The 24,862-nt window shown below is 44.8% G+C and overlaps 2 protein-coding genes and 1 long non-coding RNA gene across 8 annotated transcripts in view; 2 read left to right on the forward strand and 1 right to left on the reverse strand.

The window, feature by feature from the left end:
- The window catches only part of Mtfr1 (mitochondrial fission regulator 1), a 30,550-nt gene extending 23,134 nt beyond the window's left edge, over nucleotides 1–7,416 (forward strand). For all 3 annotated transcript variants that reach the window (XM_048420555.3, XM_048420556.3, XM_048420557.3), the window contains 4 exons: nucleotides 2,195–2,427; nucleotides 3,925–4,165; nucleotides 4,771–4,939; nucleotides 5,531–7,416. In XM_048420555.3, coding sequence (XP_048276512.1) covers nucleotides 2,195–2,427; nucleotides 3,925–4,165; nucleotides 4,771–4,939; nucleotides 5,531–5,599 — 712 coding nt within the window. In that variant the 3' untranslated portion in view covers nucleotides 5,600–7,416. The remainder of the gene's footprint in view (nucleotides 1–2,194; nucleotides 2,428–3,924; nucleotides 4,166–4,770; nucleotides 4,940–5,530) is intronic.
- A 1,890-nt stretch (nucleotides 7,417–9,306) lies between these two features.
- The window catches only part of Pde7a (phosphodiesterase 7A), a 92,684-nt gene continuing 77,128 nt past the window's right edge, over nucleotides 9,307–24,862 (reverse strand). For 2 of the 4 annotated variants that reach the window (XM_087897223.1, XM_048420554.3), the window contains exons 7-13: nucleotides 24,619–24,719; nucleotides 19,614–19,745; nucleotides 19,057–19,148; nucleotides 17,106–17,250; nucleotides 16,390–16,486; nucleotides 15,824–15,904; nucleotides 12,048–13,763 (exon numbers count right to left, since the gene is read on the reverse strand). In XM_087897223.1, coding sequence (XP_087753349.1) covers nucleotides 13,558–13,763; nucleotides 15,824–15,904; nucleotides 16,390–16,486; nucleotides 17,106–17,250; nucleotides 19,057–19,148; nucleotides 19,614–19,745; nucleotides 24,619–24,719 — 854 coding nt within the window. In that variant the 3' untranslated portion in view covers nucleotides 12,048–13,557. Of the gene's footprint in view, nucleotides 11,035–11,608; nucleotides 11,701–12,047; nucleotides 13,764–15,823; nucleotides 15,905–16,389; nucleotides 16,487–17,105; nucleotides 17,251–19,056; nucleotides 19,149–19,613; nucleotides 19,746–24,618; nucleotides 24,720–24,862 lie in introns of those variants that run through there. The other 2 variants (XR_015735127.1, XR_015735126.1) reach the window with 2 other exon arrangements.
- LOC148119585 (uncharacterized) lies at nucleotides 21,556–24,721 on the forward strand. Its single transcript, XR_015735128.1, has 2 exons — nucleotides 21,556–23,433; nucleotides 23,963–24,721. It is a non-coding gene; the product is annotated as an uncharacterized LOC148119585 (long non-coding RNA).

The following is a 24,862-nucleotide window of genomic DNA, read 5'->3' on the forward strand; positions in this document are numbered from 1 at the left end:
ACAGTCGGTAATGTCAGCACACCATACTTTACCAGGAGCCTGTGCTTTTCCACCTTAGAGTATGTGGGAGCCAGATGAACAGGTACAGGAGGAGGCGATCCCACAGCAGAGGTGACACGGCAAAGCCATTTTCAGGAAGTGTCACAGCTGCTTTCTGCTTTTTAAACATCTGCGCTGGATACTTCTTTTTGTTTTTATATTTATTAAGATTTCTGTCAAATGAAAAGAAGGATACTATTCACCTATAGTGATTATGTAGAAATGTAATCCTCACTTTGTGTATGTGTGTGCTATGTGTGCTTGTTCATGTGTGTGGACATACATGTGCACATATACAAACGTGTGGAGGCCAGAGGTCAGCCTCAGGTAATCTATAGTACTGTCCATCTTGTGTTGGGCTGGCTGGCCAGTGAGTTCTCTGCCTCACAGGGCTGAAGCTGCCAGCGTGTTCACCCACACCTAGCTTTTCACACGGGCTCCAGGGATCAAGCTGAGCTTCACAAGGGTATGCAGCAGGCACTGTCCGCTAACTGACCTCTCCAGACCCTCTTTTCTCCGAGACAGGGCCTCCTACAGCCCAGTCTGGCACTGACCTTGTTATGAAATGAAGGATGGTTTTGATTTTGAACTGTCTCTCTTGCCTCTCCCATCGGAATCCTGGGATTGTAGGCACATTCTGTTGTGTGCCCAGTTTGTGTAGTATGTGGTTTGAAGTCGGCGCTTTGTGCATGCAGAACCAGTACTCCCTGACTGAACCACATTCTATCCCCAGCTTCAGATGGGCTTTCTCTGTAGGCCAGGCTTGTACTCATGACCGGTGGCTTCATCCTCCCAGGTTCTGGGATGGCAGGCATGTGCCACCATGCCCAGCCTTTGGAATGCGAGACCTTTGGAAGTTGTTGTGAATGTTTATTTTTCACTCTATCTTTTAAACGAATTTCCTCATCTGGTCATCTCAGTGTCAGGGTAAAAAAGGAAGCAGTAACCGAGGCTTCAGAACCCAACACTCAAAGTCACTGCTGTGACACCAGGTGTGCCAAGGACTGGGGAAGAACAGGCGTTTGGTCTTGAATTTTCTTTTGTTTTAAATCTTATAGGTGAAAGGCAACTTGCAAAACTTTTAACTTTCTCATAAAGAGATTTGAACAAAACACCCAGATTCAGTTCCCAATGCCAAAAGCTAAGAGTCATTTCCACAGCTCTCAAGTAGTAAAAAAACAGCAATATCAACTTAAGTAAAAGTTAAACAAAGTGTTGCTAAAGGGCTTGATTAATACCTGTGATTAGTCAATTTTTTGTTTTTTTTTTAAATAAGGGCTGGTGGCACTGTCATATAATCCCAGAACTTGGGGGTAGAGGCTGGAGCATCCTTGAAAGTCAGCTGCCTGTGCAGGGAGTGAGACCTTTCCTCAAAAACTAAGAAAAAGTCTGATTGCATGTGACAGAGAAGCCACGGGGGAGCTGTGTGTTTGAATAATGTGGCAACCCAGTTTTCTTACCTGACAGTTTATTTTCTGTCTCAGAAATCTCCCAGCATAGCTGGGCTGGAGCTGACACCCAGCCTGGCTGTCAGAGAGCCAACTGCCACATTACCCGTTCTCACTAAAATGCGGCGATGCACTGCACTGGTCTCAGCAGAGGAAGGCTGAGGCTCAACCGCCTGAAGCTTTATTAGCCTGGTCAGCTAATAAAGGAACTGGAAAGTGCAGTCCTTAAGCTGGGCACAGTGCAACTGCTTCTGTTCTTTTGAGTAGCACAGGTTGGCTTGCAACTTTCTATGTAGTCCAGACTGCTTTGAATTAGCAATCTTTATACCAGGAATTAGGACTGCTTCCTGTACTCATGGAGAACTCTTCTGATTTGTAGTGTGCCTAGTAACTGGCAGATCGGAGCCCAGGGAGCAGGGTCTGAAGGGGAAATGACACGGTTCCCTTTACCTTTTGGTTTCTGGGCTGCAGTCAGCTTATGTTCCCATATTTGTGTGATGTGCTCTGTCAGATATGGGGAATGCTGTCACTAGAAGGCATCAGCAGCTTTTCTGAGCTCTCGTGGTGTCTCTTGGCAGTGGTGGATTAGCAGACAGTAGAGGAGCGGGGCAGTGCTGACCTGCAGCTGGAGAGTGCTGACTCGTGTGATGGCATTGTACGCGTGTCTACTCATGTATCCTCAGCAGTCCTTTGTGTTGTCCTTGCAGGGCAGAGGTCAGGTCCAAGTCTCCCCTTGAGGATGACCTTCCTTGCTCTGAGAAGCCCCCAAGCAGGGACATTATTTTACCAAACTTGTCTCAAGATGAGCCTCCTCCAAAGACAGCACTGGCCAGTGAGGAGGCCTTGCAGAAGATCTCCGCACTTGAGAATGAGCTTGCTGCCCTTAGAGCTCAGATTGCCAAGATTGTGACCCTGCAGGAACAACAGAGTCTTAATGCAGGTATGTAACTCCCATATTGGCTTGTGACAGTGTGAGCAACTAGTCTAATTCAGTCCATCTAGTGCAGAACCTGACAGTGTGTGTGTGTGTGTGTGTGTGTGTGTGTGTGTGTGTGTACCTTTGTATAATCCACTTGGCAAACACTGAAATGCCTGCTGAAGTGTGCTGTTTGTGAATGGCTGGCTGCTCTATGGGAAACTCAGCTCCCTCCATTTGACACCTCTCTCAGGCTTTCTGAGTGGGACTTGTGCCAGATACTAGTTACACCTGCATGGCCTGAGGTAAACATCTGATACTTCACCTCGCTTTCCTGCTCAAAATTGAGTAAAACAGTACCTGTGTTAGTTACCAAGTTCCTGTGCCATTAAGTATGGAAAGTAAATAAATGCACACAGCAGATACCTAATGGCCATTCTCTTCCTCTTGTCTAGAGGAGAAACCAAATTTAGGACTTTGCTATAATACTGTTAGTGTAATTAGCGTGGAGTTTTTTCCCCCATGGAGAAGAAACTATGGCCTTGAAATCCTAGCCTGCCAATCTGTTGGAAGAAGTGGTTGTTTTTCCTCTTGCTTCAGTCCTAGTGAGATTCTTCAGCGCCCTGTGTCTGAATCAGTTGGAATCCCCATGCAATGTGGCATGATGGGTAAAGGTTCTTTGAGCACTGAGCACTAGGTGAGGGGTGATCTTTCAGTGATTTGCATAGACATGTCTTTGTATATCAAGTTCTGGCTTTTTCTTCTGTTAACTTGGAACTGTTTTCTTTACCTCCCTCTGCTGGTAGACAAGGAAAACTACAAGTAGGAGATGGTTGGAGTTTGTTGAGATGTCTTAGTTGTAATCGGAACACTCCCAGTAAAATTCTCAACACATAACTGTTGCCCCCAAGCCTCCTCAGTAGTTCTGCAGCAGAGAAAGCTAACTTTGAGTTTCTTTAATACCTCATTACTTTTTTGTTTAAAAATTAAGTGTAACACTGTTTTGTGGGACAAGGTTTCCCTCTGACTCTCCAACTGGCCTGGAGTTTATTATCCAGATCATGTTGGCCTTGAAGTGGTGTGATCGTCCTGCTGTGTTCTGAGTGCTGGGATTATAGGCATGTACCAAAGGACACAGCTAATATGATGCAAGCTTTCATGATACTTTCTGAATTGTCCAGTGGTGTATTGAGGACAAATGTTTTGGAGTAAAGACTGCTTTGTGTTTCTTTGCTGTGAGTGATCATGCTGTGTGTCACAAACAGATACATCTAAAATCTCAAAAACACCTTTATTTGAATGGAATGTTTCCATTGGGTAAGTTTGAGTTCAGTGGAGTCGTAGCTCAGATTCAGACATTTCTGAGTAACTGAACAGCATTTTCCTTACAGAACTGAGATTCTTTTAAAGGATATTGCTTTTAGGAATACAGAAGTCTGTTACATAGTTTTGCTTTTAAAAAGTGATGTTTTCTTGCCTGTTACCAGAAAGATTAAGTTTGTTTCTTTGTTTCTTCTGTAGGTCACTTAGATTCTACTGTAGCACCACCACCTCCTCCCCCTCCTCCACCCCCACCCCCTCCTCCCCCTCCATCAATGTTCCACCAAAGCATGTCTGCTGTTGATCTGATTAAAGAGCGAAGAGAGCAAAGACTCAATGCTGGGAAGACTCTGGCTAAGAGCCACCCGAAGCCGCCTGATATGCCGAATATGCTAGAGATCCTGAAAGACATGAACAATGTGAAGCTGCGGTCAGTCAAGAGGTGAGGGCTTGCCTTCGTCCTTGCATCCCCCTCTGCTCTGTAGAGCCATCTTTCCTTCAAGGAAGGTTAGCTGCTCCAACAGCTCCTCCAGACAGTACAGCCAAGGGCAGGCAAAGGCTGTGCATTAGGCAGGCTTCTCAATTCCACAAAGTATCATCCTCTAGACCAGGCTGGCCTTGAACTCTCAGAGATACGCCTGCCTCTGCCTCCCGGAATGTTGGGACTAAGGCTACGTCATCACCCCCTGGCCGTAAACTTGTTTCTTTAAGAAAGATTACCTATTTTAAGAAAAGGTTCCATATGTGTATGGGGAGGTCAGAAGACAGCTTGTGGGAGTTGGTTCTTGCCTTCCATATGAGTCCTGGGGCTTGAATTCACGTCTTCTACCACGGTGGTAGGCACCTTTACTTGCTGAGCCATCTCACTAGCCCACATGTATCCAGTGAAGGCATACTGTGCCCCCTCTCCTGGAGGCCCTGGCTCCTTATCAGGAGCCTAGCACGCCCTCCTGCTAAGAGTGGCTATGTCACCAAGTAGCTGCCATCCACAGAAGACCTGTGAGGGACATTCCCATATTACCTTTGGTTTCTGCTCCCTTCTCAAAGGTCGGAGAAAGATGTAAAGCCTAGGCCAGTGGATGCTACTGACCCTGCTGCCCTCATAGCAGAGGCTCTGAAAAAGAAGTTTGCTTATCGGTATCGACACAATAGCCAGGGTGAAGCTGAGAGAGGAATTCAAAAGCCAGAATCGGAGGCCACCTCAGAGCCAGCCCTGGTGAGTATTGGCATATTAGGTGGTGGATAAAGGGCACCCATCTCCTGCATGATGTGCTAGGTCCTGTTCTCCACCTATATGGAGAGTGGAACTGGCTGGGTGGGGAAAGGTAGCTTTTGTTTCTGTCTGAGACACGAGATCCAGACTGTCCTTAAACTTGGGATGTAGCAAGGCTGGCTAAACCCTGGTCTCACTATGTCCACCTCTGTGTGGTGTGACCGAAGTGGTTGTGCCCTGTGTTCTGCAAGGACATCTTTGTGTTTCTCACTGTAAAAGTTGTTCAGAAACCCAAAACTTAGCAAAGTCTACTCTGAATTTCCCTGCAGGCTTCTGTGAAATTTAATCTAATAGAAATTTCATTATGGCACTGTGTAGTGTTTGTATTCAAATTGTAAAGATTTACTCAAAATACAAGGGGATCCTTTTCCCCCCTGCACCCTCTGAGTTTTCCTGGAGATCTGAGACGGCCGTGGAAGGTGTGTGCCAGGTCTCAGAGACAAAGCTGACCGCTCCGTGCCGACTCCTCCTGCCCGGGCTGTGCATGAAGGTACCTGCTGACCTATTTCTTCATGCTTTTTTTTCCCCCTCCAGTTTGGTCCGCATATATTGAAGTCTACAGGGAAAATGAAGGCTTTAATTGAAAATGTTCCGGACTCCTAATGGACAATAAGTTCAGAAAGACTCCTGGTTCACCTGTTGGCTTGCAGAGCTGAGTCTGGCTGGTAGAAACACCGGTATTTAGTAAATTCCTGGAGGTGTAGTATTCATTGGTCTCCTTCTTAGCCTAATTAGAGGAGTGAGAGGTAGTGAAAGCTCCAGAGGTTGGTTTGGCTCTTAGGAGATGGCCAGTTCTGAAGCTTTCCTTAACACACATGTATTATGACATGTTTTTAATAGGTTTTAATATTTGTAGGGTCTCAGAGTACAGACATGCCATGTGTGGATGTTGCTGTTCATTCTCAATTCTTAACACTAATACCTGTGCAAATGTTTTATATGCACACATTTGTATATAGAACAGTATGTAAAAACTCACAAGGAATTGTATCAGTGAGGATCCTGTTATCTTCATTTTGAGTTTACTGGTCAGCGAGGGAAGAGCTGCTGTACCCTGTTATTAGAGGACAGTGTTGGAGATGGGAATGCTTCGAATAGGATTTACATATGTTCTCACTGTTTCTTTCCTCCTGGAGCTGAGTTTACATGAGCACCAGCAGATGTTTACTGCTGAGTTTCCGGATTGCTTTCTGTTAGAGGGAACTGAGGGCCTGGAAGGCTGCTTCAGCCTCATTGCCACCCAATCCTGGGAAGTCAGTGTACTTCTCAGGTAGTAACAAATCCAATTATTGAATTAAATCACTTTTTAAATAAAAGCCAGAATGTACCATCTTTCTTTTCAGTTTAATGAGTGACCTCAAAAAGATGATTTGTAGCTAAATTAAGTTGTCCAAGTTTACTATTGACATGATGAAACACCATGACCACAGAAGCAACTTGGGAAGGAAAGGGTTTGTTTCCCTCACAGTTCCATGTAATAGTTCGTCATCAAAAGCAGTGAGGGCGGGAACGCACGCAGTGCAGGCTCCTGAAGTAGGAGCTGATGTGAAGTCAATGGAGGGGTGCTGCTTACTGGCTTGCTCCCCATGGCTTGTTTCTTAGGGAACCCAGGACCACTAGCCCAGGGGTGACCCCACCAACAATGGGCTGGGCCCTCCATCATCAATCACTAATTAAGAAAATGCCTTACAGCTGGGTCTTATGGAGGCAATTTCTTAGTTTCGGTTCCCTCCTCTCAGATGACTCTAACTTGTGTCAAGCTCACATAGAACTAGCCAGCATACAAAACATCAGCATAACTAAATTGATAAATTTTAAGTATTGGTCAAAATATTCTTTTTAATGAAACATTACTGACTAGGTGCATAAAAACCTTTCAGCTATTTATCATTGGTCAGCCGATTGATTACATTATGCAGATAATCGTAGGCGTTATAAAGTCGAAAACTGCCTTTATTATCTAGGGCTTGAAAGGACTTGTTATAATTTAAAGTACTTAATAAGTTTTCATGATTTTTGTTTCCAATAAGTTCAACTGTCTTTAATATCAGAATCTCTTACCATGAGTAAATCTCTGTATTATTTAAGTGTAGCGATTAGTTGTTCTTCCCAGGAGAATTAAGAGATGGGAAGGGTAGATAGGTATTTTAAGTTATTGAAAATGTGTTCTAAATCTTTAACAAAGATTGAACTATTTTTCATAGTTTATTTAGTTTAAAATGTGGTATGTTATTGATGTATTTTGTTTCTAAATGTTTTCTATGGTTTGAAAACTGTCTTTTATGAGATTCAGAAAATTCGTCTGACCACATATTTTGACCTAAGAAATTTATATCAGTATTGAATTTGGTTAGCATTCCAATATATGAAAGTTATTATTTTAAAATAAAGCAAGCTGTTGAGTTTTTCTTTTGACTACACTATCATCTATTTGTACGTTTACCTCCCTTCTCTTTCCTTCCCTCATCCCCTCTGTAGGTATTAGGATAACTTCTAATGCATTTGTAATCAGCACTACTTTCCTTAATGAGCTGTGCCGTCTCTCATTCACTTTTCCTCTTAGACTGGAGGCCTGACGGAAAACAACATACAGCTAAGGAAGGAATTCTTCAAGTAGATGAACTTTGTATCTGATGGTGTTGTAGTGACAGTTTCACAGAGATAGAAATGTGAGTCAGAGCACTGGACTTGAAGCCACCACAACTGTGGACAAGTGAATTTATTCTTAAGCCATTGAGACCCTTGTCTCAAAAATGAAGTTTATACTTTTAGTAGTATAAATCATTCTGAGCTCCTCTCTTGAGTTTGTTCCTTGGTTCTTCTTGGACACTCCCAGGGAATCCTGTAAGTGGGCCAGCACTTCACTGGTCTTAGTGGTACCTTAACAACAAATAGAAAAACAAAAATACCATAGCAAAGTAAGGACCCAGCATCTTGTACTTTTCCGGAGGAAGCCGTCAGTATTTCACTCCAGGACTAAGGATGTTCTTCTAGCTACAAGTTCTCAAACTCTGTCTTAGTAGATTCTCTAGCCTCTTGCAGCAGTAAACAGCCCGTCCTGCTTAGAGCAGAACGTGGGTGCTTTAATGTTTTCAGGGCAAAGGCTAGAGAGCACTTTCTATTTCAAACCAAGTGGTTATGGTAGGGGCGCCCTGGTTACTTCATGGTGAAAAGCCTTAATTTAAGGACAAAGGCCACTTCTCACAAGGTTTTACCTAAGGTGTAACGTGTCTGTCTTTGTTGCCCAGTGGCCAGCCTGTCTATTGACCAGATGTTTTTTATGAAAGAGTAAAAGGTGATGTCCAAGGGGATTTTATATCAGAAACCAGTATCTTAAGAGGAAAAAGGCATCACGTACAGTTAGTCTTTCCGGAATACTGAAGTTGACGACAGAGCACACAGGTATGTGTGTAACAGAATTAGGGTCACGTTAACCAGATGGATGGTTCATGTCTTCTGCCCTCCCTGATACACAGAACACGGGCAACTGACTAAGCCAGCCATTATATTCAGACTTCTTCCAGAAATCTGAATGGAAACCGTGAGGATATGTGGCACTTAACATCTTCAGGGTGTCCGGAGGAGGGGGGTTAGCAGCCATTCGCTTAGCACTTACTATCCATTTGGCTTTATGAAGTAAATATTTTAGAGGCCAGGAAACCACTCAAAAGATTAGGTACCTCTTGAAAGACTTAAATCTAGGTCTGCCATGCTGTGGACACCACTCCTAAAAACCACACTACATAAACTTGCTTCCTAAGGAGAAACTGAGGCAGAGGGAAGAAACAGGAACCAACAGCAAGGGGAAGCTCCCAGGACAGCCGAATTCCATTCCATGTCTCCTGAAGATCAGCTTTATAAAGTGGTCTCCACTTTATAAACACACAAATCTGTCTAGAGCCCCAGTTACCTGAACTGATGTGTCCACTATAATAGAAAAACTTAGCCCCTTCTCAGATGGAAAATCCAGTTTCTGTTAATGTTCACTTTAACATGAACAGAGGGAGAGCCTTCTGCATGGAGACGAGCGCTGCAACTGGGCTGTGTCCCAACACCTAGGAACTTGGAGGAGTTCATAAATGCAAGGCTGACTAGAGAACGGGGATGGAGACCTCACAATAGGATCAGTGTTCTTCTCAAAGTAAGAAAATTAGCCCGTTCTTCCAATGGCCACGTGATGATTAACTACGTTAGCGAGTCGGGTGGGAAAGAAGTCCCTCCTGGACCAGCCATCCTGGCTCCTGATCATACTTGTTTCCAGTCGTGAGCTGTCTTGTGCTTCCGCACCTGAAGAAAACCAACAGGCAGACTTCGATGTTTCCTTAAAACTTTATAATTTTTATAAATTTTAGATAAGATAAAAAACTGTGATACATTAATTACAGTTTTCTGAAATTTTTATGACATGTTCAAACAGTGAAAAAATATTTCAAATTTATTACACACACAGACACGCACACACACACGAGCGGAAGACAGGGCTTAAAGACAGGATGGAATATTACCAGAGACGACCGAATCAACTAAGACCCGTAAATGACTAAGTCTGCAGGTTTCAGTTCTAAGTTCAGAGCCAACAAGAAGCTGAATATTGAAAATACTGGCATTTCTCTTTCCTCATTCATCCTACCAGATCCTAAAGATGGAGCCCAGGGTAACTTACAAAGCTTAGGCATCAAAGTTTAAAATGTAATTGATAAAGTCAGTATTTTACTCATTTTGAATACTTAAAACTGTATTCTTCAATCAAATTTGAATGGCGAGTGATTTCGGTATTTAGAGATCCGAACGCTGCTAGTTTGATCCTCACGCCCGTCTCTCAAGCAAGACTCCAGTGTCCCCTTCATGCACAGCTCTGGAAGCCATCGCATTGAGACCCTGGCTTGTGACTTTTGATGCTTTCAAACCGCTAACACCCAGCACCATGTTCTACACACAACAGGAACCAGGCATCACCTACTACACAACTTCAGCACTACCAAACCGCTCCAGCTAAGGGTACATTACACAGTACTGTTTACCGAAGCCCAGTTCACATACACCCTGCGCCATGCAGCCCATGTGGGGTCCTCCCAATGCCACGCAGGTTCTTTAGGCATGGCTGCAGACCAAATCTCCAGTGCAGCTTACGTTGCAAATACACACTGGAGATGGGCTAACTAGTTTTTGCACGTTCCTTTTAAAGCAGTATGATTTTTAGGTCTTAAGTAGGAAACAAACATCAAAAAGCATTATGGAAAAAGACCATTTCTGAACCATAAAGGAATCACTAGCACCTCTAACCTATACCTCAGGTATAGGGGATTTTTTTCTAGGTTCACAAAGGACAAAAATAGAGAATTTTGATTTTTTTTTTAAAAAAAATACAAAGAGCCTTGTTACAAACCATTACGTTTAAAGTACAAATATTAATGAGGAACCAGATTTGTGGTTTGGGTAGGACTTGTTAAAATTTTCTCACCTACCCCCTCTTCAGCACTGGGCCCAGACTCCCAAATGGCTGCTACATCCTCAAAAATTCTTTGAAGTATCCAATTTCTCTTGAAATGTCATGAATTTTGCACTATGTATTTGCTTATTTATTTATTTAAAAAAAATGTGATTCGAATGTCAAAGAAGCAGGAGGGTGGCAGGTAATTCCCACACAGCTCTAAGAAGATCCGGGAGCATCACCTAGTTTCCCTTTGAGAAGCTGGAGAGAGGAAAGCTACACCTTGTCAAAGACCAGCATAATCAGGGCGGAAGTCAACTGCCACCCCAGGCAGTGCCACTGCCCGAGCAAGCTCAGCAGAGAAAGGGCTGAAGGAAGTAACAGGTCTACCAGAGTTACCAGTCAAACTACCGTGTAGAAACAACTGTGGCAGAGCCCCTAGAGCATCCGAGGGGAGAGGGTACCCCAGTCCACAGCTATGGATATCAGGATATCAGCAGGTATCCCCACAGGGAGATGGGTGCATGAGGAAACGCGTCCCTTGCTCAGAATCCTTGCTCACTGAGTAAACCAGCTGCTCCTAATTTGGCTTCCCAAGGAGATTTGCCTAAAGGGAGAGAATGATTGGTAGTTACATTTCTCATTGCGAAATAAAGTACCAAGACTGTTATTTACAATATCAGCTGTTGTGAACTTAAGGGGGGTTTCTCGTGAGTGTACAGGAATTTCGTCAGACCCTGGACAGCCAAATAGCCATCACGCTGCTGCCACTGAATGAGTGGCCAGTGGCTTTCTTCAGGAAAGAACTTATCCGGTACCTACACTGACTAACAGAGCCAAATGTGGGCATGGACCACTTGAAATGAGGCTTGTCTAAGTTGAGATGTGTTTAAAACATAAACTGAATTTCAAACAACACCCACTTCAAAAAATAAAAAGGTAAAGAAAGTATCTTTAAAAATTATCATATGCTTAAATAAAATATTTTGAATATAAGACTACTGAAGTTCCATCTCTGTGTAGACAACAGGGAAGTCACTCAAGTGGGTTCTGTAAAGCTTACACTTTCTTCTAGAGAGTAAGGACAGAAATGTCCGGCCTTAAAATCTGTCCTAGTGAACTAGGCCTGGGGATGTCAAAAGACCACTCTTTTAACTGGCAGGGGGAATGGTGTCACACACCTTAAATCCCAGGAGACAGAAGTGGGGAGATCCGTGTGAGTTTGAGGCCAGGTGTCTACATTGTTAACAGGCCATCTGAGACTAGGGAGACCCTGTGTCAAAAAGAAGAGTCAATGCTGCTTTAGAAAGGCCGATAAATACAACTGGTACCTTTTGCCCTTTCCAGTGAGTGATTTCTTAGGCAGCTCCCAACGGTGGGAACAAAATGCTATGAAGTCAAGCACCATCCATACTAGGCAAGACTGATGAAACTGAACCAGGCCTTGCCACACTTGGAGGGTGCCGAGAGTATCAGAAGCCAGAGGACGGTGTCTGCACACAGCTGAGACTGCAAAACACTCATGAGTGAATGGACGAGCCACCAGCTGACTGGCCACCTAGTTAGTAAATCAGCGCATGGTTTCCAAAGGATTGAGAGGTGAGGTAAAATGCAAAGATAAAAAGGAGAAAAGACCAATTTTTATTCATCAAAAGTTAACAGCAACAGGCACATGTTTAAATGAGTATGGCAAAGCCTTTTACAAATGGCTTTACACTCAAGCTTCCTCCCAAGATGGCTGTTGCAACTGTAAACATAATAAACAGTCTTTACAGTAACAGGGAAATACAAATTAACTAAAGAAAGCACCGTTTCTCTTAAACTAGATTACAGTTGTGCTTGCTGTACATAAAATCATTGAAAACAAATTACAAAAGTGGAATGTTTTGTCTAAAATTAGTCCTTAAATTTTATCCTAGAAAACATGTATTCACATCAAAAGGCCCACCAAAGCGTAACGTTTCATCAGAGGGAGGGACAAGAAACAATGCACTTTTCAAATCAAAACGAGAAGTTTGGTCACTTAGCTTTGTGCATAGTTGAAGGCACCTGGAGCAATCTTACAGCTTCGCCTACTTCCCTCCCCAAGTGTGGCTGCTCACTAGGTCACATTCTCGAACAATAAATAAAAACTTACATTTCCAATCCTTTCCCACACGGATGGACAGAACATGCACAGCCAGACATGCACAAACATGCACGTATACACACACACGCAGTCACACAACATACCTCTCACGCACTGCAGCGAAAGGGACTGTAGTTCCCTTGGTCTGAAGGACACACTTCCCCATCCCACTTTATTTCAGATCGGCAAATACCCTGAGCTGATTATGGTGTGTTAGACATTCCACCTTTTCCTTGCATGTGCAGGTCACGTGTACAGTAGTGAAAACAACATGCAGTGTCTTCAGAGTCAGGACACAGCTGGGTCCTGGTGTTCCGGCCCTCCCGCCCCAGAGGAAAAACTAAAGTTAAAAATCTGCATTGCCAAACAGCACTGGAGTGAAGTGCCTGGTGCTCTGTGACCAACGCTCCCTCTCCAGCGCAAAAGACAAAACAGTGAAGGAACGGGAGGCTCTGAGGGCTTCCAAAGAAGAAAAGGGCAAACCACCTGAGAGCTGCAGTCTCCAGCTGGAGCTGTGAATGTCTCAGTGGTTCCTTCACAATCATGCTCCAAGGCAATTTAGAACCAGTATTTCAGAGTTGGTTTGTAAACATTGAGTCTTGCCAGAGGCAGCAGAGGCTGGGCGCTTCACATTTCTGTTTTCTCAGAGAGAACATAGTGGAAGGGGCAGATGCTCTGTGGAAGCGGGCAGGTCAGATCGAGATTCTGCTGAGATTCAGTTCAAGTTTCGGGGCTTGAAGGATACACGCCTTGGGAACGTGTAGCAAATCTTCCTTTCTGGTTCACCTGCTGAGCTTTGTATATTCAAGGTTTCACACAAAAGCCAGATGCATATTGCTGTGTATTCGGGTCTTATTAAAAAGTGGGCCCAAATGATCCAACAGAAGAAACCTCAATAATAAATAATGCTGGCATCATTTCCTTGGAAACCATTTTTCACCTCAAGACCCCTTTCACATTTCCACAATCTTGCAGGAGGGAGCTTGTCCCACTGGTTCAGGGTTAGGATAACCGATTTTCCTGAGTTAATAACTGTGAGTTCAACTGAAAGGCAGCATTCGCATCCTCGCTGCCGGGCTGTTGTCTCTGCAGTCCCTTCCAGCTGGCTTTATTCAGCCCCACGTGTCCGAGCATTGTCTGTGACAGCCTTGTATCCGAAAACCTGGCCCACTCTGTAAATAACGGCTCCACCAGGTAGGTCATAAACCCTTCAGAAACAGAGGGGAAAAGCCATTAGGAGATGTCTTGAATTGATCTTCAAAACATCTAGAGTTTTAATGTTCTTCAGGCACACTCTAGTATTACCAGGGTCTGGGTGTGAGCACATGTCATTTACCAATCTGGATTTCCTAAGTAACTCGGTGGTGCTCTAACCAGAGGTGAGCTGGCCAACCTCATCTGGCCTTTGCGACCTCTCAGCCGAACAAACACATCCTACCTAAGCTGAGGTATGTGGTGGCCGTATGTGGTGGTCATGTCAGCGCTAAGGGCACCAGTACAGAACACAACTCGGGATATTGGCCATGAGACAAGTGCAAGCCAAGAGGTGGCAGCATCACTTCCTCAGAGATGGAATATTACATCTGGCATGGATTAGTATTTACAGTGTCAACTCCTGAGAAGAAGCGGTCAGTCTAAAAATCCTGAAACTAGTTTTTTGTTTTGTTTTGTCTTTTGTTTTTTAATGATTAGAGTGAGAATGCGGGCGTCAGAGGGCAGCTTGCAGGAGCTGGTTCTCTTCTAACACTGGGTTTGAGTCACACAGCCCACTATATAGCTAAGATGACCTTCAACTTCTGACCCTTCCTCCTTCATTCTGAAAATGGTGAGATTATAAAATCACAATTCATGTTTTATTCATGTGTGTGTGCTGTGTTTTTCATATGTGTTTGAGTGCTCTTAGAGGCAGAGGCCAGAAGAGGGAGTTATGTATGAGCCACCTGATGTGGCTGCTTGGAACACAGCCCAGAAGAGCAGCCTGAGCCATGAAGTCCTTCCGTTAAACCAGAGAGGAATTTCCTCAGGCAAAAGGACCTTCAGGGAGCTACCTGGACTACCCATCCACCTAGCCTGCAATTCCCTTTCCCTGTATTTCATCTGTTCTTTGAACTTGAGAACCCTTGAAAATCAAGATGGCAGATCTATTAATTGTCTCATTAGCTCCACTAAGAGAAAAACATCTATCAGCCTTAGCCCCACAGGCTCAGCACCATGCACTCCTGCAAGCTGGGCCTGTTTTCTGCATCTCTAACTTTATGTCGGCAGCTTCTCCGCCCTACAAGAAGATGCTTTGTACTCACGGCGCAGGTACCGCAGCTCTGCCGCTGCTGCAGCCTTCCGCTGCACGCTGCCTGTGCTTGTCCTGATGTTCATCAACACACGTCACTGTCTTCAGTCTCCCAACCCCAGCTCTTGAGTGTCCTCCCACCAGCTCTCTGACCTTCACAGCCCCACACAATACACTCAGCCTCAGGCCGCCCTTCCCAGGGTCTGCAATGCCAATCTTTCCAGTACACAGTTCCCTCCACCATTAATTCTAAAGTGCCTCCCACCTCTAGGTCTGGTGGCTGTGGGACAACAGAGTCAAGAGCAAAGATTGCATGTGTGACACATGTGCACACTCTGGGAGCCTGACTGAGGGGACTGGCTGCCTGGAGACAGCGAGATGGCTTTGGAGGAAGTGACAGTTGAGGCCGACAGGAGGGGCTGGCGGAGCAGAGAAAGGGAATGTTGGGGAATATTATTTAAGGTGTGTTACTTTTGTTTATGTTGTTTAACTCTGTGAAGCTGTGTGATGGTGCCTGTCTGAAACACCTGATGGTCCTAATAAGGAACTGAACGGCCAATAGTGAGGCAGGAGCAAGAATAGGCAGGGAGGATAAATATGAGGAGAACTCGGGGAGAGAAAGATCTGGGAACGAGAAAGGAAGGAGGGGAACTTCAGGGGCCAGCCACCTAGTTACGCAGCCAGACACGAAATAAGAAGGAAAAAAAGGTATACAGGAATAGAGAAAGAAAAGTCCTGAGGTCAAAGATAGATGAGATAATTTAAGAAAAGCTGGCAAGAAACAAGCCAAGCCTCCATGGTATTTATTTCCTCCTCAACCAAAAGAGGAAAGAGTAAAATTGTCAACAAGGGACAATGGTTAAGATTTCCTCAAATGGTTAAGAATCCTTTGTATTGAAAAATTTTCTAGTCTAGTCTTAACAAAATCAAAATAAATGGATTTTTTTAAAAAACGAGTTGCAACAAGTTATGCATAGTTACCAATCTGGATGTCGGCAACAGACTCAGTCTGACGGTCGCAAAGCGGACTCACACCCAAATGGTGCTTCTTTTCTATATCTCCTATAAATGAAAAAAGAGAGAGCCATGTCAGGATGGAGCAGCTGTGCTGTATAACTCTATTAGGAGTACCTTCACTGTCTGAATTTCCTGGAGAACACCACACAGTCCTCACGAGGGGAGTGAACAGTTAGTGACACGCACAAAGCTTGCCAAGCTGATGTCACCATTTCAGTGGACCAAATGAAGTATTTCCCGTAGGTGTTCCCCCATGACTAATTCTGTCAGTATTTTCAAACATGCCTCGCATGCCCACATGGTCCTGCGCTCCACAAAGGTGAAGGGATGGGGTAACCGCAGGGTCAGATTTCCCGCCTACTTTCTGTACAGTCATGAGTACACAGCGTCACTTAGTTCCCAAATATGCTCCGTGTGTTACTGGCTATGCACACATCAACCACGAATAGTGTTAACAACATAAAGCATCTACAGTGCGGCTCTTACAGATGGCTGGGTTCTGCTTTGCCCCACACAGCACTGTAACCTGCCTTGGTGGAAGAATTCCTCCGTCACTTTTTCACTCCACTGCTTGCTTAGCTCCCAGTTCCGACAGGGGTTACAGATGTCAGCGCATTTCAAGGCCATCTAGCAAACAAAACAGTAAAGCCGTGTTAAGGTACAAGACTTGAGCCGCACCAAGCTTCAATATATTCTACCCCAACAGTGGGAAGAACGCCAAAGAGAGAGAGCACCGGGGCTTGTAGCTCAGGGTAGGGCATGCGCTTAGTGTGCTCGGGGTCAAGAACCAAATAAAAACGGAAGTCAGCCAACAGGAAAGTCCTGTGAAGGACAACTCATCCTGTCATATTAACTTCACGCTGCCAGCCATCTACCAATTATCTGTGCAGACTGCTGGTCAGGATGCTGAACTGGAACTACCCTTGGCAGTCCCAAGGAGGCACAATGACTGGATCAAAGTATCGACAAACCCAGAGAGACCATCTACTGCCTCCCCCTTGCATGTGAGAATTCATCAGAATAAACAGCCACTGTTGACTGGTGCCCTTCTTCACTCTTCCTTGGAAACCTCGGATATGAAAAGTACCAAAGCATGTCCTTCTGGAAGGGAGCTTGCTAACTGAGGAGCTTCTCTTTCCTTACAACCCACCCTGAGAAAACAGGCTGCTACAATGTATCATTTTTGCTCTACCAGTCCCTCCCATGATTTACCCTGGAAACAGAATCTTTGCAGCTCGGACTTTACCTGTAGAACCAAATGCCTATGTCTGCCATCGTCAAGGTGTAAGTCACCTCTGTCCAGGTGAGATCTAAACAATGACAGGTACTCGTTCTGCCGGCTGATGTCTGTGGCTAGTATCAAAGCACCTATCTGGGTCTCCATCTGCTGCCTGGAGTTAGAGAAATGATAAAGGAGACAGTACTTTCTATTTATTTTCTCCCTTCAGCTTAAATATTCAGAAAGCTTTACAAAATCCTAAAATACCTGCCAGTTGCTTTAAACTTGATATATAAAAAAGTGTTGTGAAGAATGCATTAAAAACCTATTAAAATAATCAAAAGTAAAACTGAGAGTTTACAGGGAACTATCACTATGCAAGGATTTCAAAGGGGTTACTTTATTCTGTCAGCCAAAGTGCAGTTATCTACTTAAAAGGGGAAACGGTCAGTGTAACACTCGAATGCTGATTGAGAAACTTCTGGAGAATTTTCTTAGAAATCCCTGTGTGTACAGCAAACGACTCTGTCTTATCTTTTGGTGCCCAGGACCTAAAAGTCAGACGATATAGAGGAAACGCTAGCACATTCAACTGTCCACTGAGACACTTTGGGAGAGCTGCTTAATAAAATCCTGATAAAATTCTACTCAGTAGTTGAATCAAGAGAGAGATGTTTAGTGATCAACACGCAAACTCTTCTTCCAGAGGACTTGGGTTGATTCCCAGCTTTTATGTATACTACCCATATAGTAACTGCAGTTTCGGGGAGTCCCTCTCTCTCCTGGCTCTCAGGCACCAGGAACATATTCACACATGCAGTGGTGAATGGATTTACATGCAGGCAAAGTTCCCATGCACAAACTCAATCATCTATATAAGTATATTCGAATTTTCTGGAGGGAAATGTAATGTGTTAAAACAGATAGATACACTGTGTCATTTTAAAAACTGCCTCATGGATACAAGAGAAAGACACTTTTAAAAAAAAATTGTCCTTACAGGGTTACAGTAAGTGTATCTCTGCGTTAAAAAAGAGCCCTCAGCAAGGCCAGCGAGATGGCTCAATGGGAATAGCACTTGCCTCCCAAGCTCAGTGACCTGAGTTCACCCTGGGGACCCCAGAGGAAGGAGACAAATGACCGCTGAAAGCAGTCTCAGGCCTCTGCACGCGTGTGCACTAAGGCACACCTGTGCCCAAACACACATTTAGAAAATAGGTTAAAAACTAATACTGAATATTTAAAACGAAGTGACAAAAGTATAAAAGACCACACCGATAGGGTATGAGTTGTTTTTGCCACCACTATCATGTGGGACTGACTGACACTGCTGTGTTTGTTAGGCTACTAGAACGGCATGTTTAGTATTAAACTAGTTTTCTAAGCTATTCTCCGTCATTCTTTTGCCCGACAGCTCCACAGGCGGGGCTAAGACTGGACATCTGTGGCACAGGGCCTTGGATACTTATTGTTGCGTTGGGTTCGAAGGTGTTCTGAGGTCTGGAGGGTCTGGTTATTCAGTGCCTACTTCCTGTGCCATCTTTCAAGTACAGAGCTGACGCCTCTGTCAGCAAAGCATGAAAAGTAAAACCCTGGACCGCAGTGCGTGGAGGTCACAGTCCTCAAAGAGACGGAGTATCTTCTGTAAGGTAAACGGCCAGCGGAATTCCAATGACTACACAACAGGCTTGTGTAGCTTTCTTTGGACTCTGAGTGCATGAGCGTTTGGCCCACACTCGTGTATGTGCTGGGCGTGGATGTCTGAGGCACCGTGTGGCTGCTGGCGGCTGAGCAGCTCCTCTCCAAGAACAGCAAATTCTCTTAACTGCTGAGCCCTTGCTTCAGCTCCACAATTTTGACAATTTTAAAAAAGATACATTTACTTTAACAAAAACTGAAAACTATGGAACACCTGAATAATAACATAATTCTCAATCCTTTATAAACTAGCCGAATGACCAATTTTGATCCACCTTACCTGCTCTCCAATGGCAAATGTGAGAACAAACCAGATTCTCTCAACAAGCCCACTGCCGATCTCCAGTGGTGGTTTTCCAGGACTGAGGTATTCTAGGAAAAGGGTTCTCTGTTACCCAACAGTCATTTCTGAGCATAGAAAGCATCTGTCAGCAATATTAGCTTGGTTAAAGCTTCAACAATCTTTGGAGATTGACTTCCACTACCTTCACCTCCTTCCAACACTGAACAGCATGGAATGCAAAGTATTAAAGCATTATCACTTTATTTGTGCGAGTGTTTATTTGTGGGCGGGTGAGTGTATCTGTGCTGTGAGCAGCGTGCACATATACGTGTGTGTCGAGGCCAGTGGGCAGCCTTGGATGCCGCTCCTCAGGAGCCGTCCACATTGTTTCCTGAGGCGGTCTCTTGCTGGCCTGCACCTCATCGGTTAGCTGGTCAGCTAGCGAGCTCAAGGGATCCTGTCTCTCTCCTCAGTGCTGGGTTTTAAGCCCATACCAAATCAAAACAAAACAAACAAAAAAAAACCAAATTAATTCTCAATGAGACTGTACTAACCTTGTATAAAGTTGCCAAATAATGGTTGGTTTTAATAAGGAAAGGCTGATTAACACCTGGGTGATCCAGATCATGAGTGGCAGCTGCAATTAAGCTCAGCAAGATATCCCAAGGAGTTACAGAATTGGCAAGCTAAAGTGTAACAAAAGAATAATTAATCACAAACACACCTGAAATATACTCTTTCTACCACTAGGAGCCAGTAAGGGGGGGGGGGAATCTCCTCACTGCCTGTCGCTCCTTTGGGTGGACTGCTCCTTAGTGCCATCAAGAGCCTGCCAGGTAATGGCTTATGGGACAGTGCAGCCTGCGTGCTGTGATGCATGGTGTTCTGCAAGCTGTGATGCATGGTGTACTGCACGCCGTGATGCATGGTGTACTGCAGGTTGTGGTGCACAGTGTACTGCAGGCTGTGATGCATGGTGTACTGCAGGCTGTGGTGCACAGTGTACTGCAGGCTGTGATGCACGGTGTACTGCATGCCGTGATGCATGGTGTACTGCAGGTTGTGGTGCACAGTGTACTGCAGGCTGTGATGCATGGTGTACTGCAGGCTGTGATGCACAGTGTACTGTATGCTGTGGTACATGGTGTAGTGCACGCCGTGATGCATGGTGTACTGCACACTGTGATGCATGGTGTACTGCAGGCTGTGATGCACGGTGTACTGCAGGCTGTAGTCCACGGTGTACTGCAGGCTGTGGTCCATGATGTACTGCCTGATGGACAGTCTATCCTGATACGGCCTCGCTTTTACCACACAACTAAAAACAGCTAAGACAGGAACACTCCTCCTCAGAAACAATGACCCTAAACTGACAAACAGGCTTGTTTATTTTCATCCTATGGAGGGATGGCCACATTCAGGACAGTGAAGTCATGCCAGAAAACAAATTTCATTGATAGAAATATAATATTACTCTTAGTAATTATCACCAAACTTAAACAACAAATAACCACAGTCAAAGTTTATTATTAGAAGTAGTCACCTTGAGTGTCACCAGCTCTCATGAGGCAGCCCTTTCTGGAAAACTTGTACTCGTTCTGTAAGGCCCAACTCCAGAACCCACATTGTCTGTGACCCATCCCCTGCCCTCTCCTTCAGCCCTGGCAAAGGGCACATGTGTGCCCACAGTCCTTTACGAGCCCTGCCACGGCTGCGCTCATCTGAACACATTTTTATCCAGACTCACTTTAGGATTATTTGTTCCTTCAGCTTCTATAACCTTGTAACCTAACAGGGAAAATTTCTGAGCAGCAATCACTGATAATGCTAGCATATGAAAGAGAGGAGACCATTACAAATATCAGTGAGATAATAAATAGATTCAGATTCAAATTGGGCTATTTCCTTCCCACGCCAGTCACATGCCACTGAGTGTGTGCATCTAGGAAGCTAGAGTGTCTGGAGATTCTGATTTACTATTGGGGTGGGGAACCCATGCCATGCCATGTGTATGAAGGCCAGAGAAAACATCTCAGGAGGAGATGTTTTCCTTCTGCTGTCCAGAGACTGGCCGTGACAGCAGCACTTTTACCCAGTGATCACCACAGCAGCCCTGGGAGGTTTCTAGATAGAGAATATATACGATTTCTCTTTGTATTTTACAAGTTAGTGCATGCACGAGCTCAATAAATATGGTAAAGTTAGTAATGAAAATGACTTCCTTCCCAGAAAATGCAATGTTTAAAAATCAAACTTAAAAGCATAATATATTCATTAATTCTTTGAGAATTTTATGCCTGTATGCAATGTGAGTTGATTATACTCACTCGACTCCTGCCTTTACTGCCTCCCAGATCTCACTTCCCTACAAACTTCGTGTTCTCTTAAAAAAAAAAAAAAATGAGTCCACCAATATCTAATTTGAGCTGCTCATATACTCATGGGCGTGGGGCTGTCCACTGCAGTACAGTCAACCTACAGGGCCCACACCCTTAGAGGGAACTGATTTTCCCTGCCCAAGAGTCATCAACTGTCAACAGCTCTTCTGCTAGGGACAGCACCTCCCCTGACGTGCCTCCCCAAGCATGCTGACTTGATCTTATGTGGGTCCTGGGAAGGAAAACATGGCTGCTCTAAGTTCAGGAGGGCAGCAGTCCTGTTATATCCAGAAGACTATCCGCCCAGGCCCTTCTGACCCCTGGCTCACCCTCTTTCTCTATGGTCCCTGAGTCATGTACAGAAAGGATATGATATAACTGTCCTATTTATGGTTGAGAAGTCCATGGTACTTCTCTGCACTTTGATAGCCACGGCTGGCCTTGAACTCACTAAGTGTCTAAGAATGACCCTGAACTTCTGATCCTCCTGCCCTCTCCCTTCAGAATGCTGGGGTTACGTATGTGCATTATCATACCCAGTTTTCTGAGCTGTTTAGGATTGAACCTATGGCTTTCCAGCAGGCTAAGCTAGCATTCTCCCAAACGATGTACATCCCCAGCCCTAAAAGCAAACTTTTAGAAGCACTAATAAAGATGAATAGAAGGAGACTGTAAATCAAGCAGTCTCTCCTGTGACACATAAATGAATGGGCATGGGAGTATACACGTAATGAACACCAAATTTATGAATGGACATGGGAGTATACACGTAATGAACACCGAATTTATGAATGGACATGGGAGTATACACGTAATGAACACCGAATTTATGAATGGACATGGGAGTATACGCGTAACGAACACCGAATTTATGAATGGCATGAGGTTATAAATGTAGTGGTATGTCTTTATTAAGCAACATAGTAAAGTATTCTATTCTTGTGATAAGAGTAGAGGTGGTAAAATAACAGAGAAGAACTTTCCTGGGGAAAAAATGGTAACTCAGATTTACTGCAAAAGACAGAACTTTACAGTCTCAGGTAAAAGATGAAACATGCAAAGAAGCAAAGTTTTTAAAACCCTGTGGAAGGGTTGAGGGTAGCCCGGTGTGTGAGAACAGTTGCCTCAGGCCGATGCCTAGAAATCCTTGAAAGGAAAGATCTACCTCCTAAACGTTGTCCTTTCTCCTCTACACTCAAAACTGGCATGCTCATGCTCGTTCCCCACACAAATGCACAATAATAACAGTGAAGTCTGTAGGGAAAACATAAAAGCAAGTCATATACTTAAAGAGGGAAAATGATTAAAAATTTTTCTGTTTAAAACTTTTACTAGAAAGAGAACTTTGTAACAAATATAAGTAATTTGATACTGTGTGCACATGTGTGCATGTGGGTGGTATGTGTGCGTGTAAATGCGTGTGCAAATGTTGTGCGAGTACTTGCTACGGCATGCTGTGGAAATCTGAGGACAACCTCAAAGTGTTGCTCTCGCTCACCTAACTTCAACTGAGACCTAGGTCTCTCTGTCTTCCCACAGCACAAGCCAGGACAGCTGCCTGCCGCTCCAAGGACTTCCCTGCTTCCCGCCTCTGCAGGAGTGCAGGGATTACAGACACTCTCTAGCACACGGATGCTGTGCATCTAACTCCTACAGAGGTTCGAGGATTCAAACCCAGGTCCTTGTGCTTGTGTGCCAAGCCCTTTGGCCCACTGAACTATCTCCCCAGCTGGCCTAGTCTTCATCCCACTACTGTGCTGAACACTAACCCCAGGGAATCTGGAGGGGAAGTTGGTCACAACACACCGTCAATGGGAGCTGAAGCAGGAGTCCCAGAGGGATGCTGCTTACTGGTTTGCCCAGGACCTCTAAGAAGAACACAGCGCAGGCCTACATGCCTAGGGATGGCACCACCTATATTGGGGGAGATCCTCCTACATCTGACCGCAGGCCAATCTGATTTGGACAATCTGCGTTTGAGGTTTCCTCACCCCAGGTGAGTCTAGGCTGGTGTTAAGGTGCTAGTGGAAGATCGCTGTGCCTCCAGACACAACTGTTTAGAGTGTATTGATATAACCTTGAACTTTCTGTCCTTCTGAGTCAGCCTCCCAAGTACTTAGACACGTGAACCACCCCACCTGGCTAGAGGGATTTTTAGAAAGACAAATGTTACTGAATGGCTACTGATTCCAGTAATATCTGAGCTCTATGGACAAGAAACTACAAATCGTTTAAAGCCTATGAAAGTCGGATTTCACTTGCATCCACCTGTAGGACTAGCTTCCAGGCCCTTTCCAACAAAACAGAAAGCTAGCGAGGAGGGGCATCCTTCAGTGAGGGTCTGCTGTTTGCTGGCAGTACACTGTCCTCTGTAACGGGTACCGCAACGGCCATCACCATTTTAATGTGAAATAGCAGCACCCGCCCCAGCAGTCTGACATTATGTATCTTCTACATTAAACAATAACATGATCTACAACTGATCTTTCAGGTCAAACTTTCTTCTTTCTCCTTTTTCTTTTCAGGTCAAAATTTCTATGCCACTAACACTTCTGTCACAAGCAGCCAGCACGCCACTTACGACATGAGTAAACGTACAACGTAAGGAACACTGCTCAGCAGATACCAGCTCCTGACAGGCTGGGGCAAGAGGAAGCTGCTGTGCACTTCAGTCTGGCCTAAAGCCCCTGGCAATCCTGCTGCCGCAGCCTCTGAAGCGCTGGGGTTCACCGCTGTGAGTCACTATGCGTGCCTTAAAGTCAGGCTCTTCTGTGGGCCGCCGGGGACAAGAACCGTGTCTAAGCACCGCTCTCAAGTGGGCGTGCACGCCTCCAGAGCAGACAGAAGAGCACTCTCTCAGGCCTATGCCCACGGTCCCAGGCGCTGCCTTGGCAGGTCCAACAACCCCACAGGGAGGATACTAGAAAACCAAACTGCATCTGTACTGAACAGAGCCCACGAGGAACTCAGCCAGATGTCAGCACTCACACAGAGCCAGGCTTCTGAGAAGTCTGGGCCAACTCTCTAGTTCTTCCTCTCACCGCCACACCAATCGTTTGATCTCACTCTTATGGGAGAAACTTCTGAATTTGAGCTGAATGAACCACCAGCTTATGGAAATGTAAGTCCAAAGAAATTAATTATCTAGCAACTTTCACCTAAAGTCAGCGCCGCTGCTTACCTTAGGTTCCTTTAGGTAACAGTGCATGGCCTGAGTAACATCCGCAGCATGGACTGCATTGTGGTAAGGATTTTGACTGTGGTAATCTTCTTGAATCATAACTGCATACACACACACAAAAAAAAAGGACTAAATTTTTACCAGCCAAGAGGGACATCCAAGTACTGAAAAGCGGTCATCACGAAGAACCCACAGATACTTTCCATGTGGCTACCAACTCAAACTGTCTAAGACATTCTAAGAG

Source organism: Myodes glareolus, chromosome 16, assembly GCF_982192425.1.
Source record: "Myodes glareolus chromosome 16, mMyoGla1.1, whole genome shotgun sequence".
Taxonomy (NCBI): domain Eukaryota; kingdom Metazoa; phylum Chordata; class Mammalia; order Rodentia; family Cricetidae; genus Myodes; species Myodes glareolus.